Source organism: Bos taurus, chromosome 1 (assembly GCF_002263795.3).
Source record: "Bos taurus isolate L1 Dominette 01449 registration number 42190680 breed Hereford chromosome 1, ARS-UCD2.0, whole genome shotgun sequence".
Taxonomy (NCBI): Eukaryota; Metazoa; Chordata; class Mammalia; order Artiodactyla; family Bovidae; genus Bos; species Bos taurus.
This window is the reverse complement of record NC_037328.1, coordinates 4,861,353-4,880,694: the sequence shown is the minus strand read 5'-3', so window position 1 is coordinate 4,880,694 and position 19,342 is coordinate 4,861,353. Positions and strand designations below refer to the sequence as shown.

The following is a 19,342-nucleotide window of genomic DNA, read 5'->3' as shown; positions in this document are numbered from 1 at the left end:
TGGGAATGCAAACTAGTACAGCCACTATGGAGAACAGTGTGGAGATTCCTTAAAAAACTGGAAATAGAACTGCCTTATGATCCAGCAATCCCACTGCTGGGCATACACACTGAGGAAACCAGAAGGGAAAGAGACACGTGTACCCCACTGTTCATCGCAGCACTGTTTATAATAGCCAGGACATGGAAGCAACCTAGATGCCCATCAGCAGATGAATGGATAAGAAAGCAGTGGTAAATATACACAATGGAGTATTACTCAGCCATTAAAAAGAATACATTTGAATCAGTTCTAATGAGGCGGATGAAACTGGAGCCTATTATACAGAGTGAAGTAAGCCAGAAGGAAAAACATAAATACAGTATACTAACACATATATATGGGATTTAGAAAGATGGTAACAATAACCCTGTGTACAAAAGAGACACCGATGTATAGATCAGTCTTATGGACTCTGTGGGAGAGGGAGAGGGTGGGGAGATTTGGGAGAATAGCATTGAAACATGTATAATATCATGTATGAAACGAGTCGCCAGTCCAGGTTCGATGCACGGTACTGGATGCTTGGGGCTGGTGCACTGGGACGACCCAGAGGGAGGGTAGGGGAGGTAGGAGGGAGGAGGGTTCAGGATGGGGAATGCGGGTATACCTGTGGCGGATTCATTTCGATATTTGGCAAAACTAATACAATATTGTAAAGTTTAAAAAATAAAATAAAATTTTTAAAAAAATTAAAAAAAAATGCACGTGTACTCCAGTGTTTATTGAAGCACTATTTATAATAGACAGGACATGGAAGCAACCTAAATGTCCATTCACAGATGAATGGATAAAGAAGTTATGGTGCATATGTGCAATAGAATATTACTCATCCATAAAAGAAATGGACTTGAGTAATTTGTAGTGAGGTGGATGAACCTGTTTGTTACACAGAGTAAAGTAAGTCCAAAAGAAAAAATCAGATGTTATATACTAATTTATATATATGTATAGAATCTAGAAGATGGTACTGATGAGTCTATTTTTCAGAGAAGGAATGGTGACACAGACATAGACAGTGGACTTGTGGACAGTGGGGGAAGGAGAGGATGGACTAATTGAGAAAGTAGCATTGACTTACATGCATTATCATGTGTAAAATAGATAGCTAATGGGAGGCTGCTATTAACATAGGGAGCCCAGCTGGAGCTCTGTGATTACCTAGACGGATGGGATGGGGTGGGTGAGAGGGAGGCTGTAGAGGGAGGGGATATGCATATAGTTATGACTAATTTGCATTGTTGTATGGCAGAAATCAACACAGAATTGCAAAGCAATTATCCTTCAATTAAAAATAAAATTTAAAAATACATTTGCAATTCCATCAAAAGAAAATGATATCATAGAATATTTTTATTCTAGCTTAGCCATTTCTTAGTTCTTTATTCTCAAGTGCCTAAACCCAACTCTGCTTCCAATTTCTCATTACTTCTGGGAAGCATCTCTTCTACTCCATTACTCCTGCAGGAAATCAGATTGTCTCTCCTGCACCTGGACTTTGTCATGACCACCTGAATATGTGTCATTCCTCCTGCACTTGCTCCTGCAGCTCCATTCTTCACACAGTGAGATTTGCACGGTTCAGCATGGTTCTGAAATACTGCGAGATTTGTGCTCGGGTATGTGAGTGCCTGAGCATGTGAGATACAAGAAATACTTGGAGAAGGTATTATTTTTGGTGAAAATACAAGAAGAAATGCTTGTAGTATATCAAAGAACTAAAGGTTCAAGCACCCTGTTAGCCCAGTCTTTGAAAGAGGCCATAGCACCTCAAGAAAGACTAATTCACAAGATTTGTTAGAAACAATGAGCCATTTTATTGAGAATAAGGGGTTTTTCATGCTATAGAATGTTAGGATCATTAACACAATCATAACAGAGACTCAGAGATTAAGGGAGTAAAGGCTAACATTTGGAAGAGTCAGATGATATCACCATAGAACCTCAGATTTCAAGGACATCGCTCTAAAAATGGAGGTCAAAGCCTCTGTCACACATACAATTTCTTGCAAGTACAAATCATGGGTTACAGATCCTCAAAGCAGTATAATCTTTAGATTCCTCATTTCAGAAGCAGAGTAGGCTAAGGGTGATGTTCTAGCAGCAAGAATAACATCTCCTGTAGCAAACTGGCCAGTAGCTGCCATAGCCAGAGCCATATCCACAGCCATATCTGGTTCCATAACCACAGCCATATCCTGTCCCATATCCACAGCCGTATCCACAGCCATATCCACAGCCATATCTACTTCCATATCCACAGCCATAATAGGGGCTGAACCCACAGCTGTAGCTCTTTCCACAGCCATAGCCACAGGAGTTGCCGTAGTAGTTACAACACATGTTGTCAAGGCAAGAGGGTTCAGGTAGACTGCAAGAGGCTGTTTCTGAAGTGTGTGTGTCTTCTCCCCATGGACCTTTATATACTGTCAGTAATTGGCAGAGCATACCATTCATTCCCTGACATAGACAACAAATATGGAAGCAACATTATGAGCCAGTCACGTCACCACTGACAATCACTAAAGTTTGCTTAAAATAGCTCATTATTTGAGAGACTCCTGTTTCATTTTAAGAGCTTCACTTTAATTTGTTCTGCTGACAAACTGTCTTAGTAGAATCGTGTGGCCCAAAGCTGATCATTTTCAAAATCTCCTCTCATTTAACAGATACCTTATAAAACAAGCTTGTTGGGGAATGTCAGATGATTTTGCCTCCTTTTCTCTCTCAGTTTTCCAAAATACCTGCTTCTGACCACAGGAAAAGGAATATTCCTGTCTCCTTTCCTGAATCACTACCCTTTCTGCATTCCTTACCCCTGCCTTGTCCGACTCCTGAAATCCTAAGTATCTGATCAGTATCTGATAGTTCAAAATGAAGTCCTTTCCCTGGAAGAGTGAAGACTTACAGGTGTGGAGACAGTATGCTGCATGTGTTCCTTCTTGTAATTTCTTCTTCCATGTACCAGGCAATGGAAGGTCCTGTTCAAGTGGAGCAGCCCTCTTTTTCTCTCTTTTTTGTAGCTACCTGAGTATCACCACTGATGAGACTTTAACAGTTTAACCAACTTTATTCGCCTGAAGAATCAGAAGTCCTTAGTTAGACCAGAAACTCATTTTTTCACATAAAGCCTTATCAGAGTTTTGTGTTATGAGATGTTAGTCCATTCCCCTCACTCAATCATTCTTACCTTCTTCTATCACTACTGTTCCTTACACATTTAGTTCAAAGGCTAAAGGTAAGTAGGGTCACTTTGATACTATAGCAAAAGCCCATCTTCAGCTCCTAATACATTCATGACATCAAGTACCACAAAACTCAGTTTTATCCTTATTCATATGTACATTAATCAAAAGTTCTCAACCTTCTACAAAAATGTTCATTGTGACTTTGAAATATAATGTCTCCTTTCTTCTAAATAATCCTAACACACTTACCTTTTTGACATGTAAAAGAGGGGAATGAGTATCATTTCTTCTGCTGTTAATATTTTACTTGCCACCAAATTTCTTGGCTTAAAAAAAATCTATTTGTACATCAAAATTCAGATCTGTAATCAGATCCTGTGAGATGCCTTTCCTCTATGTTATTGTCTGAACTGGATCATCCTCCTCTTGGTCCTGGGGCTTCCCTAGTGGTTCAGGAAAGAATCTGCCTGCAATGCAAGAGATGTAGGTTCGATCCCTGGGACTGGAAGATCCCCTGGAGGAGGAAATGGCAACCCCCTCCAGTGTTCTTGCTTGGGAAATCCCAATGACAGAGGGGCCTAGCAGGCTATACATTCCATGGGGTTGCAAAGAGTCTGACATGACCTAGCAACTAAGCCACCATCAACAGCACCTCCTGGCTCTAATGTGCAGACACATGTCAAAGCACTTGTCAAAGTTTATTAAAACTATGTCTTGCCTCACTACTTGAAATGTAACTTCATACCAAACATTCAACCTTTCATGACCAAACATTCAGTCGTGTTGCTTTGTTTGTTGGGGTAGGGGGGCATTTTTTCTTTTTTTTTGCTTATCTTGGTTTCTATGTTTTATTTCAATCAACTTTTTCAGAATCTGGCAGACTCCAAAATTTAGATTATTTTTCACTGTAACAACCATGAAATCTGAATTGGAAGGGAGTATAAAGTCAAGATCATTCTTTCCACTGGATATACTTGAATTTCGACAACAAAGAAATAAGTGGTGATTGAGTACTTTATTGAATGCCTTTAACAGGGATTTTCACAAGGCTGCCAACTTCAATTTTTGAGAAGTTTCATTATCAGACATTTTTCCTTCTGTTGAGAAATCATTCTACCAATTTTTCTGATATTGGTCACTGGTCTAATCTGAACACTCTGCTGTTTCATCCCTAACCATAAACATAAAGAACATATAATCCCATTGCATTTTTCTTATCCTTCAGTTTCTTACCTTTTCTGTCTGCCTTGAAATTCAAAACTATAAATTCTACTTGACAAATTCTCTGGTACAGACAACGTTACTTTACAGTGCCATAGCCAACACATTCTCTGGTCACAGTATCCCTGGATTACTGAAAAACTCTTTTATCTTTATTGCATTATTTCTAATACCTTTCCATTCAGATCTCTGGATACTGGTTTAAAACAGTAAAGACAACCCCTATTCTGTGCATCCTTGAATAACCAACTCTGAGTACAGTCCCTGATAATTTGGACTCAATATTCTTCCATAAAAATGGATGAATCAAATCAGACATATATTCAAACATTGGAGAGCCACATATACTGTAAAGACATTTGATTATATGATTAAATTGTCTAAATGCATATTTCTTCTTTCTAAAATGAGGTCTACCTATTTTTACATAATTGTTTCCCTTATGTTTCATACTTATTTAGTGTTCTGTTTGGGAATTTTACTCAATAATGCTATTCCCTTCATCTCACTTTCCTTTTTATTTTTTCCCTCTTGGCTATATATATTTATTTTTGTGATTATCATTTAATACATGATTTTTAAGTATGCACTTTTTAGAATCCAAACATAAATTTTAATTTTAAATAATTTTTTTTTTTTGCAGTGATAAGGTGGACCTAGAAATTCTTATACAGGGTGAGGTAAGTCAGACAGTGAAAGACAAATATATGATATGCTTTCTTTAGATTTCTAAGAAGTCTAAAAATAATAGTACAAATGAACCTATTTATAAAACAGAAATAGAGTCACAGAAGTAAAAAATAAGCATGGTTACCAAGGGGTGGGGAGGGGAAGTGGGGATAAACTGGGAGGTTGAAAATGACATATTTACACTACTATATATAAAATAGATAACTAATAAAAATCTACTGTATAGCACAGGGAACTCTACCCAATATTCTGTAATGACCTATATAAGAATAGAATCTAAAAAAGGAGTGGATATAGGTATATATATAACTGATACACTTTGCTGTAGTGCAGAAACTAGCACAACATTGTAAATCAACTATACTCCATAAAAATTAAATTTCTGAAATCTCATTTTTCTTATTCCATAGTTTTAAATTCTTGTCTAATAATTGCTTTAAAATATTCATATTTATTTTTACTGTAATCCTGATTTAGTCTGAATTTAATGTAACAGCTTTGTAACGTAAAAGAAGTCATTCTATGGTATCCACATATGTATACCTTAATTAAAAAAGCTTTTATGATGAGGAAGCAAAACCCCTCTGAATATAAATTACCTTCCTATTGACCTTTTTGCACTCTGACTAAGCGATTTTGTATAGTAATTTATTACCCAAAATACAGTGTCAACATTATGTCAACTTACTGGACATGGAATCATGCATATTTTCAAGTTCAGAAACTAAAGAATAACTTTATGTTCTATTTTTAAAGCATATGTCTTGGGAACATGTTTATGCAAAAATTTGATATCAATATTTTTGAAACTCCACAGAAGTAAAAGATTATTCCATAGTAGAAACATATTTTATTTCTAGGACTATGTCTATTTTGATAATTTGAATTAAGTATCATCTTGCAGTAAGGCATTTGAGTCAAGATCAAAGGCTTATTATACAGTAGGTTTTAAATATCCAAGTGAAATATGTTCTAAAGATTCCCATAATTAGGACTATATGTGGACTTTTCTGGTGGCTCAGATGGTAAAGAATCTGCATGCAATGCAGAAGATATAAAAGACCTGGGTTTGATCACAGGGTTGGAAAGATCCCCTGGAGAATGGAATGGCTATGCACTCCAGAATTCTTGCCTGGAGAATTCCATGGACAGAGGAGCCTGGCAGGCTCTAGTCACAAAGAGTCAAACACGACTGAATAGCTTTCACTTCACTTCACTTCACAGATTTCCTCCTCAGGGTATATATTTTTCTACCTTCCAATCCCTAGGACTAGGAGATACCACAGACATACAAAAAATCATAAGAGAATACTGTGAACAGTTATATACTAACAAATTGGATAACCTGGAAGAAACACAAATTTCTAGAAACACAGAGCATACCAAGACTGAGTTAAGAAGAAGCAAATAATTTGAACACGCCGATTACCAGAAGTGAAATCAAAGCAGCAATTCAAAAAATTTCCAGGGGAATTCTACCAAACATATAGAAAATAACTTATATTTATCCTTCTCAAACCATTCCAACTAACTGAAGATGAGGGAACATTCCCTAATTTATCCCAATACTAGACCATCATTACCTTGCTACTAAACTAGAGAAAAACACTTCCAAAAAAAAAAAAAAAAACCCTCCACAAAATGTTAGCAAACCAAATTAAAAATACAAAGAAGCGTCATTCACTGTGATCAAGTTGGATTTAATCCCAGGTCACAAAGACAATTTAACATGTGCAAATCAATCACTGTGATACACCTATGTTAACAAAAAGAAAGACAAAAAATACATGGTCACTTCAATAAATGCATAAAAATAGTTTTAAAAATCAGCATCCATTCAAGTTAAAAACTCTCATCAAAGTGGTTTAGGGGGAAATAGCTGAATATAATAAAGACTGTTTATGACAAATTGACAGCCAACATAATACTCATTGGTGAAAAGGTGAAATCTTTCCTGCTAAATTCAGGAATAAGACAAGGATGCTCATTCTCATCACTTTCATTTAAATAGAATTAAATAGAATACATTTATAAATATGTAGCTATAAACCAAGATTTCTTTTCTTACTACTATTGACAGTTTGGACAAGATTTTTTTCTTGTTGGGGGCTTTTTGTGCCTTGCAGTTTCATCAGCATCTTTGGTTTCTATAAATGAATTTGCAATGATTCAAGAAAGGAAGTAGGAATATTCATTTCTTATGACCAGAGGCAAATGATTTAAGAATAAAGAGAGGAAAAGGGGGCAAAATTTTTCTACATTACTCCTCGCATTTTTAATATAAGATATATATTAAATGATAGGAAATTTGAAAATGGGTATCTGTTTAGAGGCACATGATTCTACTGAAAAAATTCTCTGGCAGAGCAAATTAAAATGATGCTCTTTAAATATCTCCAAAGTAACTAGCTACTTTAGGCAAATTATCGATTGTCAAAAGCGACTGGCACATGATGGTCGCTTCCATATTTGTTATCTATGTCAGGGAATGAATGGTATGCTCTGCCACTTACTGACAGTATACAAAGGTCCATGGGAAGGAGAAGACACACACACTTCAGAAACATCGCCTTGCAGTCCACCTGAATCCTCTTCCCTCGACAATATGTGTTGTTACTACTGTGGTAACTCCTGTGGCTATGGCTGTGGAAACAGCTATAGCTGTGGATTGAGCCCCTATTATGACTGTGGTTATGGAACCAGATATGGCTGTGGATATGGGACTGGCTGTGGATATGGTTCAGGATATGGCTGTGGATTTAGCCCCTATTATGGCTGTGGATACAGCTCCCATTATGGCTGTGGTTATGGAACCAGATATGGCTGTGGATACGGCTCCTGCTGTGGCTGTGGATATGGCTCTGGCTACGACACTTACAGGCCAGTCTGCTACAGGAGATGTTATTCTTCTTGCTGCTAGAACGTCACCACCCAAAACACCATTTACGTCTGAAACCATACATCTAAGGTAATGCTGATTCAAGGATTGAAAAGTCATGATTTCTATATGTAGGAAATTACATGCAAGACAGAGCTTTGACCTTTGTCTACCGTTTTTAAGATTGGCATCTTTGAGGGCTGAAGCTCCATGGTGGTATCATCTTTTTTCCAAATGTTAACCTTTACTCCCTTAATCTCTGACTCTCTGTAGTAATGATCCAAATACCCTACTGTCGGGGAAGTCCCTTGTTATCAACAAAAATGGTTCATTGTTTCTAACAAATCTCTGTGTATTTGTTTGTGCATAATTTTTGTTTTGAGGTGTTATGGCCTCTGTTGAAAACTGAACAAATATGAAGCTGAACTTTGAAGTCCTTCTTGATATAAGCGATTCTGTTTATACCTGCATCAGAAATAATGTCTTTCCCACCTATTTCTTGTTTTTCTCACATTTAGGCACTCAGTTATATAAGCACAAATTTCAGTATTTCAGGACTGTGCTTTGCAAATCTCTCTGTGTCTGGGATGGAGCTGGAGGTGAAAGAGGAGGTGGAATGATATTTTATTCAGGAAGTTAATGCAAATTCCAAAATAAACAAGAGGTGGCCTGAGTACTTAAAGGAATAATGGAAAGCAAGGGGAATTTTCCAGCATATATGAGATATAAGAAGCAGAGAGAGGTGTCAAGCACATGAGACTAAAAAATGCATATGAAATTCAATACATTCTATCATATCATCTGCTTTTGATGGAAATGCAAATGTATTTGTTTGTATACATTGATATTGAAATTGTTTCCAGTCACTTAGTTGGTAAATAGTTTTGAGTAGTTTTGAAAGGGTCTCATCTTAGACACTGAAGACAAAGTAGAAAAATTAAAGAAAAATTTCCTACTCTCACAGTGTTTACATTCTAGTAGGTGAAGAATAAGAAAATAAAAAATAATTAAGATAGTTTCAAACTGATAGTTGGGATGTGGGAATAAAACAATTTAGTGGGAAAGAGAGTAAGGATTGAAGCATTAAAGAGATATTTCAGGGAGGTATTTTCACCTTGTGATATGTCATGCCAATTGCAAAGAAAGATTCAAAAGGACAGTAGCAAATGTAAAGGGGGAAAAGAAGTCCATGAAGTTTTGGAAGAATATGATTTAGTAAGCATGTATGAGATAGCTTATATATCCAGTAAAGAGTCTTCACAAAGTAACTCTTAACATACCTTCAAAATCTGAAATGTTGTGACTCCCTTAGTTAAAGAGGGCTTCCTTGGTGGCTCAGACAGTAAAGAATCTGCCTGCAGCACAGACCTGGGGTCAGTCCTTGGGTTGGGAAGATCCCCTGCAGAAGGCAATGACTATGCAACCCAGTATTCCTGCCTGAAGTAGTCCATGAATAGAAGAGCCTGGCAGGCTCCAGTCCATGGGGTTGCAAAGAGGTGGACACAGCTGGACAACTAACATTTTCATACTTTCACTAGTTTAAAGAACACTTGAGACATTCAGCTCAGTGAGGGAAATGACAAAATGGTGACAATCAACCCAAATATCTATAAGTTTGTAAATGACACACAAATATTTCAACAGAAATTTGACTTAATCTATCAATTTTTTATTAGAGTAATATTAATTGAACCCAACTTATGTGCAAGGTACTATAACCAGAGCTGGTTATTCCATGATGCACAGAATAGGGGTGGTTCTTCAGGTATCATACGGTATGAAAAGGCTTGAGTGAAAAGGTTTAGAAATAATGCAATAAAGATGGAAGACTTTTCAGTAACCCAGGGGAATTGTGGCCAAGAAATTCTGCTTTGGCAGAGGCATTGAAAAACAAAGTGTCTACTGTAGAGAATTTATGAAGCAAACTTATAATTTCAACTTGCAAGGAGGACCGGAAAGGTAAGAAAACTGAAGCATAATGATTATTGAAATGAGGATATTTTTTCTTTATGCTTATCATTCCTTATTAAACATAGCAGAGTCATAAGATTATACTAGTGATCAACAGAAGAAAAAAAGAGGTTGAATGATTTCTCAGCTGAAGGATTAATACCTGATACTGAAAATTCTCAGAAAATGAGATCACAAGCTTGATGAAAGTTCCTTCTGAAGGCATTCAATAAGGTACTGGATCACCACTCATCTCACTGTTGTTGAAATTTGAGTGTACGATAGAAGATTTCATGGTTCTTATTGTAAAAAATGACAAATATTGGAATCTGCTTGATTATGAAAGATAGTGGCACACTTAAGCAAGTGAGATAAGCAAAAATTACACCCCCCAACTTTAATATAGAAAAAGCAAGAGAGTTCCAGAAAAAAAAATACTTCTGCCTTATTGACTATGCCAAAGCCTTTGACTGTGTGGATCACAACAAACTGTGGGAAAATCTGAAAGAGATGGGAATACCAGACCTCCTTAGCCATCTCCTGAGAAATCTGTATCCAGGTCAAGAAGCAACAGTCAGAACTGGACATGGAACAATGAACTGGTTCTAAATTGGGAAAGGAGTAAGTCAAGGCTGTATACTGTTACCCTGCTTATGTAACTTCTAAGCAGAGTACACCATGCAAAATGCCAGGCTGGATGAAGCACAAGCTGGAATCCAGATTGCTGGGAGAAATATCAATAACCTCAGATACGCAGATGACACTACCCTTATGGCAGAAAGTGAAGAGGAACTGAAGAGCCTCTTGATGAAAGTGAAAGTGGAGAATGAAAACTGCACTTAAAACTCAACATTCAAAAAACTAAGATCATGGCATCTGGTCCCATCACTTCATGGCAAATAGATGGGGAAACAACGGAAACAGTGAGAGATTTTATTTTCTTGGGCTCCAAAATCACTGCAGAGGGTGACTGCAGCCAGTTAAAAGACACGTGTTCCTTGGAAGAAACTCTGTGACCAACCTACACCAACCTAGACCAACCTAGACCAACCTATTTAAAAGCAAAGACATTACTTTGCCAACAAAGGTCCATCTACTCAAAGCTATGGTTTTTCCAGTAGTCATGTGTGGATGTGAGACTTGGACTATTAAGAAAACTGAATGCCAAAGAATTGATGCTTTTGAACTGTGTTGTTGGAGAAGACTATTGAGAGTCCCTTGGAATGCAAGGAGATCAGACCAGTCCATCCTAAAGGAAATCAGTCCTGAATATTCATTGGAAGGACTGATCCTGAAGTTAAAGCTCCAATACTTTGGCTACCTGATGCAAAGAACTGACTCAATGGAAAAGACCCTGATGCTGCAAAAGATTGAAGGTAGGAGGAGAACAGGACAACAGAGGATGAGATGGTTTGATGGCCTCACCAACTCAATGGACATGAGTTTGAGTAAGCTCTGGGAGTTGGTGATGGACAGGTACCCTGGCTTGCTGCAGTCCCTGAGGTGGCAAAAAGTAGGACATGACTGAGCAACTGAACTGAACTGAACTGAAACTTAAAAAGCTACACATTTTTTGGCTACATTTTGGCGTTAGAAAGTCCAGATGTTTCGTTTAGAGTGAGAAGGAAGAGTGTGTTTGGATTTAGACATCCATAGAGAGAGAAACTTATTTGTAAACACACAGCTATACTGTAATATTTCTATTCTCAGTACTACTGACATTCTGGATTATTTTCCTTTTGGTTATTACATGTTGTTCTGTGCCCTGGAGAATTAGGAGCATCCTTGAGTTCTACAACAAGATGCCAATTGGTATTGGGCAGTAGGTATCTGGGTGAAGAACTCTGGCAAGAAGCTACAATGATTCAAGAAAATGAACAGACATATTTGTTTTCAAGTGGTCAGAGGTAGATGTGAAAATAAAACAGAAAAAGGTAAGGGGAATTTTTTTTAACATTTCCTCCAAAGCCTTTTGAAATAAGATATATACTAAATGATAAGAGGTTTTGAAAATGGGTGTCTGTGTTTGGGCACATGATTCTAGTGAGAAATTCTTTGGCAGAGGAAAATTAAAATGATGCTCTTTAAATGAAATGAGTCTCCAAAATAAGAAGCTATTTTAAGCAAAGCATTATTGGTCAACAGTGACTGGCTCATAATGTTGCTTCCATATTTGCTGCCTGTGTCAGGGAATGAATGGTATGTCCTGCCAATTAGTGACAGTATATAAAGATCCAAGGGAAGGAGAAGACACACACACACTTCAGAAACATCGCCTTGCAGTCCACCTGAACCCTCTTCCCTTGACAACATGTGTTGTAACTACTACGGCAACTCCTGTGGCTACGGCTGTGGAAAGACCTATAGCTGTGGGTTCAGCCCCTATTATGGCTGTGGATATGGAACCAGATATGGCTGTGGATACGGCTCAGGATACGGCTGTGGATATGGGACAGGATATGGCTGTGGATTTGGTCCCTATTATGGCTGTGGCTACGGAACCAGATATGGCTGTGGATATGGCTCTGGCTATGGCAGCTATTGGCCAGTTTGCTACAGGAGATGTTATTCTTCTTGCTTCTAGAACATCACCATCTAAGCCCTTTTTGCTTCTGAGATGAAGCATCTAAAGATAATGCTGATTCAAGGATTTATAACCCACGACTTCCACTTGCAAGAAATCACATGCCTGACAAAGGCTTTGACCTGCAAATATCCACTTTAGATTGGCCTCTTTGAGCCCTGAAGCTTCTTGGTAGTATCTCTGACTCTTTTGCAAATGTTACTCTTTATTCTCTGATTCTCTGTTACGACTGTATTGATGATCCTAACAAAATCACTTGTTCTCAATAAAAATGGTTCATTGTTTCTATCAAATCTCTGTGTACTTGCTTGGGAATTAGTCTTTTTCCAGGCATTGTAGACTCAGTTGAAAATTGGGCAAACGTGATGCATGAAGTTTGAGCTCTTCTTTGATATAATGCAAACACTTCTTTCATATCTGTGTCAGAAATAATGTCTTCTCCACCTGTTTCTTGTATCTTATGTTCTCAGGCACTCACATACCCAAGCACAAATCTCCCAGTATTTCTGAACTGTGCTTTGTAAATCCCACTGTGTCTAGGATGGAACTAAAGGGCAAAGAGGAGGAAGAATGCCACTTTCTTCAGGAAGTTGATGCAAAGTCCAAGGTAGACAAAAGACGACCTGAGAGCTTAAAAGAATGGAAGAGACACTCTCCAGGTTCATGAGAATTAGCATTAGATACAGGAATTAAGAACACGAGCATTAGGAACTAAGCAACAGAAAAGTAATAATAGAAATATACACATATGTCTGTTTTGATGTAATTGCCTATGTATTTGCATATACCGAGGTTGAGGAAATTGATTTCAATCACTTAACTGACAGTTTTGAATATTTTTGAAAGGGTCTCAAATTAGTGAAGGAGATGTAGGTAAATTAAAGACAAGCTTCTTGCTTTCAGTGTTATATTCCAGCATGTACATATAGAAAAACAAACAGCATAAATAATTCAGGTAATTTGAAACTGACAATTGGAGTGGAGGGAATAAAATAGCTAAATGCAAAAGACAGTAAAAGTTGTATTAAAGAGCTAGTTCAGGGAGGTATTTTGAACTTGTGACAAATGAGCTGATGTCAATCGCAAAGAAAGGGCAGTAGCAAGTGTAAATGGGAGAAAATTTATGAAGTTTTGTAACAATATGATTTGTTAGGCAGGCATGAGATAATTCACACATCTAGAAAAGAGTTTTCATAAAGTAACTCTTAACATAACTTCAAAATCTGAAACGTTGTGACTCCCTTAGTTAAAGAGGGCTTCCTTGGTAGCTCAGACAGTAAAGAATCTGCCTACAGTGCAGACCTGGGGTCAATCCTTGGGTTGGGAAGATCCCCTGCAGAAGGCAAGGACTATCCAACCCAATATTCCTGCCTGAAGTATCCCATGGATAGAGGAGCCTGGCGGGCTACAGTCCTTGGGGTTACAAAGAGTTGGACACATCTGGACAACTAACACTTTCATACTTTCACTAGTTAAATTACACTTGAGACATTCAGCTCAGTGAAATGACAAAATGGTGATAACCAATCCAAATATCTATTAGTTTGTAAATGACACACAAATATTTGAACAGAAATTTGATTTAATCTATCAATTTTTTATTAGAGTAATATTAATTGAACCCACCTTATGTGCTAGGTATTATAACCGGAGCTGGTTATTCCATGATGCACAGAATAGAGGCGGTTCTTCAGGCATCATTAGGTATGGAGAGGCTTGAGTGAAAAGGTTTAGAAATAATGCAATAAAGATGGAAGACTTTTCAGTAAACCAGGGGAATTGTGGCCAGAAATTCTGCTTTGGCAGCGGCATTGAAAAGCAAAGTGTCATACTACCTAAAGCAATCTATAGATTCAATGCAATCCCTATCAAGCTACCAACGGTGTTTTTCACAGAGCTAGAACAAATAGTTTCACAATTTGTATGGAAATACAAAAAACCTTGAATAGCCAAAGCAATCTTGAGAAAGAAGAATGGAACTGGAGGAATCAACCTACCTGACTTCAGGCTCTACTACAAAGCCACAGTCATCAAGACAGTATGGTACTGGCACAAAGACAGAAATATAGATCAATGGAACAAAATAGAAAGCCCAGAGATAAACCCATGCACCCGTGGACACCTTATCTTTGACAAAGGAGGCAAGGATATACAACGGATTAATTACAATCTCTTTAACAAGTGGTGCTGGGAAAACTGGCCAACCACTTGTAAAAGAATGAAATTAGAACACTTTCTAACACCATACACAACAATAAACTCAAAATGGATTAAAGATCTAAAGATAAGACCAGAAACTATAAAACTCTTAGAGGAGAACATAGACAAAACACTCTCCGACATACATCACAGCAGGATCCTCTATGACCCACCTCCCAGAATATTGGAAGTAAAAGCAAAAATAAACAAATGGGATCTAATTAAAATTAAAAGCTTCTGCACAACAAAGGAAACTATAAAGCAAGGTGAAAAGACAGCCTTGAGAATGGGAGAAAATAATAGCAAATGAAGCAACTGACAAACAACTAATCTCAAAAATATACAAGCAACACCTGCAGCTCAATCCCAGAAAAATAAACGACCCAATCAAAAAATGGCCCTAAGAATTAAATAGACATTTCTCCAAAGAAGACATACAGGTGGCTAACAAACACATGAAAAGATGCTCAACATCACTCATTATCAGAGAAATGCAAATCAAAACCACAATGAGGTATCATTTCACACCAGTCAGAATGGCTGTGATCCAAAATCTACAAGCAATAAATGCTGGAGAGGGTGTGGAGAAAAGGGAGCCCTCTTACACTGTTGGTGGGAATGCAAACTAGTACAGCCACTATGGAGAACAGTGTGGAGGTTCCTTAAAAAACTGGGAATAGAACTGCCATATGACCCAGCAATCCCACTGCTGGGCATACACACCAAGGAAACCAGAACTGAAAGAGACATGTGTATCCCGCTCTTCATCACAGCCCTGTTTATAATAGCCAGGACATGGAAGCAACCTAGATGTACAACAGCAGATCAATGGATAAGAAAGCATTGGTACATATACACAATGGAGTATTACTCAGCCATTAAAAAGAATACATTTGAATCAGTTCTAATGAGGTGGATGAAACTGGAGCCTATTATACAGAGTGAAGTAAGCCAGAAAGAAAAACACCAATACAGTATACTAACGCATATATATGGAATTTAGAAAAATGGTAACGACAACCCTGTATGCGAGACAGCAAAAGAGACACAGATGTCTAGAACAGTCTTTTGGACTCTGTGGGAGAGGGAGAGGGGGATGATTTGGAAGAATGGCATTGAAGCATGTATAATATCATATAAGGAACGAATCGCCAGTCCAGGTTCGATGCAGGATACAGGAAGCTTGGTGCTGGTGCACTGGGATGACCCAGAGGGATGGTACGGGGAGGGAGGTGGGAAAAGGGTTCAGGATGGGGAACACCCATCTGGTACACCTGTGGCGGATGCATGTTGATGTATGGCAAAACCAATACAATATTGTAAAGTAAAAAGAAATAATAATAATAATTTAAAAATAAATAAATAAACATTACATATATCTGAAAACAAAAGAAAAGAAAAGCGTCTACTGTAGAGAATTTGTGAAGCAAACAAAATTTCAAATAGCAAGGAGGACAGGAAAGGTAAGAAAACTGAAGCATAATGATGATTGGAATGAGGATATGTTTTCTTTATGCCTATCATTCGTGATTCAACATAGCAGAGTCATAAGATTATACCAGTGATCAATAGAAGAAAAAAAAAAGTTGAATGATTTCTCAGCTAATGGAAAAATGCCTAATATTGAAAACTCTCAGAAATGAAATCAGAAGCTTGGTGAAAGTTCCTTCTGAAGGTGTTCAATAAAGTACTGGATCACCACTCATCTCACTGTTGTTGAAATTTGAGTGTGCAATAGAAGATTTCATGGTTCTTATTGTAAAAAGTAATAAGTATTGGAATCTGCTTGATTATGAAAGATTATGAAAGGTACACCTAAGCAAGTGAGATAAACAAAAATAACTTTAAAATGGAACAATTGACAGTGCTAGTCAGTCAATTGGCACTGTAAAATCTAATGAGATTTTGAATTTATAGATCAAAATGGGGAGAACTGATACATTTGCAATATGCTAATGGGTCTAATCTAATTGCTACTTAGATCTTCTTCAGTTTTTCTTAATAATTTTCTGTAGTTTTTAGTGTAGAGGTTTGTGTATATATTATAAAATACATTCATAGGAATTTGGTGGGTTTTAATGATATTATGAGTAATAAATACATTAAATTGTTTACTTTTGTAAGTTCCTATGTTGCAAATAAGTGAAAATTCAACTGAAAAAACTAAAATGAAATAGAACAAGCAAGAGAGTTCCAGAAAAACATCTACTTCTGCTATATTGTCTTTGCCAAAGCCTTTGACTCCACAGATCACAATAAACTGAGGAAAATGTTTCAAGAGATGGGAATACCAGACCACCTTGCCTGCCTCCGGAAAAACCTGTATGCAGGTCAAGAAGCAGCAGTTAGAACTGGACATGGAACAATGAACTGGTTCCAAATTGAGAAAGCAGTAAGTCAAGGCTGTGTACTATCATCCTGCTTATTTATCTTCTAATCAGAGTACATCATGCAAAATGCCAGGCTGGATGAAGCACAAGCTGGAATCAAGATGGTAACAATAACCCTGTGTACGAGACAGCAAAAGAGACACTGATGTATAGAACAGTCTTATGGACTCTGTGGGAGAGGGAGAGGGTGGGCAGATTTGGGAGAATGGCATTGAAACATTTCTAATATCATGTATGAAACTAGTTGCCAGTCCAGGTTCGATGCACAATACTGGATGCTTGGGGCTGGTGCACTGGGACGACACACAGGGATGGTATGGGGAGGGAGGAGGGAGGAATGTTCAGGATGGGGAACACATGTATACCTGTGGCAGATCCATTTCGATATTTGGCAAAACTAATACAATATTGTAGAGTTTAAAAATAAAATTAAATTTAAAAAAAGGTTAGTGGGAGACATATAAATAATCTCAGATATGCAGATGACACCACCTTTATGGCAGAAAGTGAAGAGGAACTGAAGAGCCTCTTGATGAAAGTGAAAGAGGAGAATGAAATGGCTGGCTTAAAACTCAATATTCAGAAAGCAAAGATCATGCAATCTGGTCCCATCATTTCATGGCAAATAGATGTGGAGACACTGGAAACAGTGAGAGACTTCATTTTCCTGGGCTCCAAAATTACTGCAGATGGTGATTGCAGCCATGAAAGCAAAAGATGCTTGCTCACTGGAAGAAAAGCTGTGACCAACCTAGACAGCATATGAAAAAGCATAGACACGACTTTGCTGAGAAAAGTCCATCTAGTCAAAGCTATGGTTTTTCCAGTAGTCATGTATGGATGTGAGTGTTGGATTATAAAAAGAACTGAATGCCAAAGAACTGATGCTTTTCAACTGTGTTGTTCAAGAAGACTCTTGAGAGTCCCTTGGACTGCAAGGAGATCCAACCAGCCCATCCTAAAGGAAATCAGTCCTGAATATTCATTGAAAGGACTGATGCTGAAGCTGAAGCTCCAGTACTTTAACTACCTGGTGTGAAGAACTGACTCATTTGAAAAGACCCTGATGCTGGGAAAGATTGAAGGCAGGAGGAGAAGGGGACAACAGAGGATGAGATGGTTGGATGGCCTCACCGACTCGATGGACATGAGTTTGAAAAAGCTCTGGTAGTTGGTGATGGACAGGGAACCCTGGCTTGCTGCAGTCCATGAGGTTGCAAAGAATCGGACATGACTGACTGAACTGAACTGAACTGTAATGAAACTTTTAAAAGCCACCCATTTTTTCCCCCTACATGTTTGGCAATAGAAAGTTCAGATGTGTAGCTTTGAGTGAGAAGGAAGAGTAGGTTTGGATTTAGACATCCATAGAGAGAAGAAACTTATTTGTAAACACACAGGTATACTGTAATGTTTCTGTTCTCAGTACTACTGACATTCTCGATTATTTTTCTTTTAGTTATTACATGTTGCTCTGTGCCCTGGAGTATTAGTAGCATCCTTGGGTTCTATATACTGTGGACATGGAACAACAGACTGGTTCCAAATAGGAAAAAGGGGTATGCCAAGGCTGTATATTGTCACCCTGTTTATTTAACTTATATATAGAGTACCTCATGAGAAACGCTGGGCTGGAAGAAGCACAAGCTGGAATCAAGATTGCCTGGAGAAATATCAATAACCACAGATATGCAGATGACACCACCCTTATGGCAGAAAGTGAAGAGGAACTAAAGAGCTTCTTGATGAAAGTGAAAGTGGAGAGTGAAAAAGTTGCCTTAAAGCTCAATATTCAGAAAACTAAGATCATGGCATCCGGTCTCATCACTTCATGGCAAATAGCGGGGAAACAGTAGAAACGGTGTCAGACTTTATCTTTTTGGGCTCCAAAATCACTGTAGATGGTGATTGCAGCCATGAAATTAGATGCTTACTCCTTGGAATGAAAGTTATGACCAACCTACACAGCATATTAAAAAGGAGACACAATACTTTGCCAACAAAGGTCCATCTAGTCAAGGCTATGGTTTTTCCAGTAGTCATGTACGAATGTGAGAGTTGGACTGTGAAGAAAGCTGAGTGCCGAAGAATTGATGCTTTTGAGCTGTGGTGTTAGAGAAGACTATTGAGAGTCCCTTGGTCTACAAGGAGATCCAACCAGTCCATCCTAAAGGAGATCAGTCCTGGGTGTACAGTGGAAGGA

At 37.9% G+C, this 19,342-nt stretch overlaps 3 protein-coding genes across 3 annotated transcripts; 2 read left to right on the top strand and 1 right to left on the bottom strand.

The window, feature by feature from the left end:
* Positions 1–1,832: 1,832 nt before the first annotated feature.
* Positions 1,833–2,413, bottom strand: LOC112446936 (keratin-associated protein 21-1-like). Its single transcript, XM_024992928.2, has one exon. The coding sequence runs from the start codon at positions 2,380–2,382 to the stop codon at positions 2,137–2,139; it is 246 nt and encodes an 81-aa protein (XP_024848696.1). The 5' UTR covers positions 2,383–2,413; the 3' UTR covers positions 1,833–2,136.
* Positions 2,414–7,743: 5,330 nt separating this feature from the next.
* Positions 7,744–8,068, top strand: LOC132346255 (keratin-associated protein 21-1-like). The gene has a single exon (XM_059890293.1). It carries the CDS (start codon positions 7,744–7,746, stop codon positions 8,056–8,058), a length of 315 nt encoding a protein of 104 aa, XP_059746276.1. The 3' UTR covers positions 8,059–8,068.
* Positions 8,069–12,206: 4,138 nt separating this feature from the next.
* Positions 12,207–12,843, top strand: LOC112446920 (keratin-associated protein 21-1-like). The gene has a single exon (XM_024992927.2). The coding sequence runs from the start codon at positions 12,278–12,280 to the stop codon at positions 12,548–12,550; it is 273 nt and encodes a 90-aa protein (XP_024848695.1). The 5' UTR covers positions 12,207–12,277; the 3' UTR covers positions 12,551–12,843.
* Positions 12,844–19,342: the final 6,499 nt, after the last annotated feature.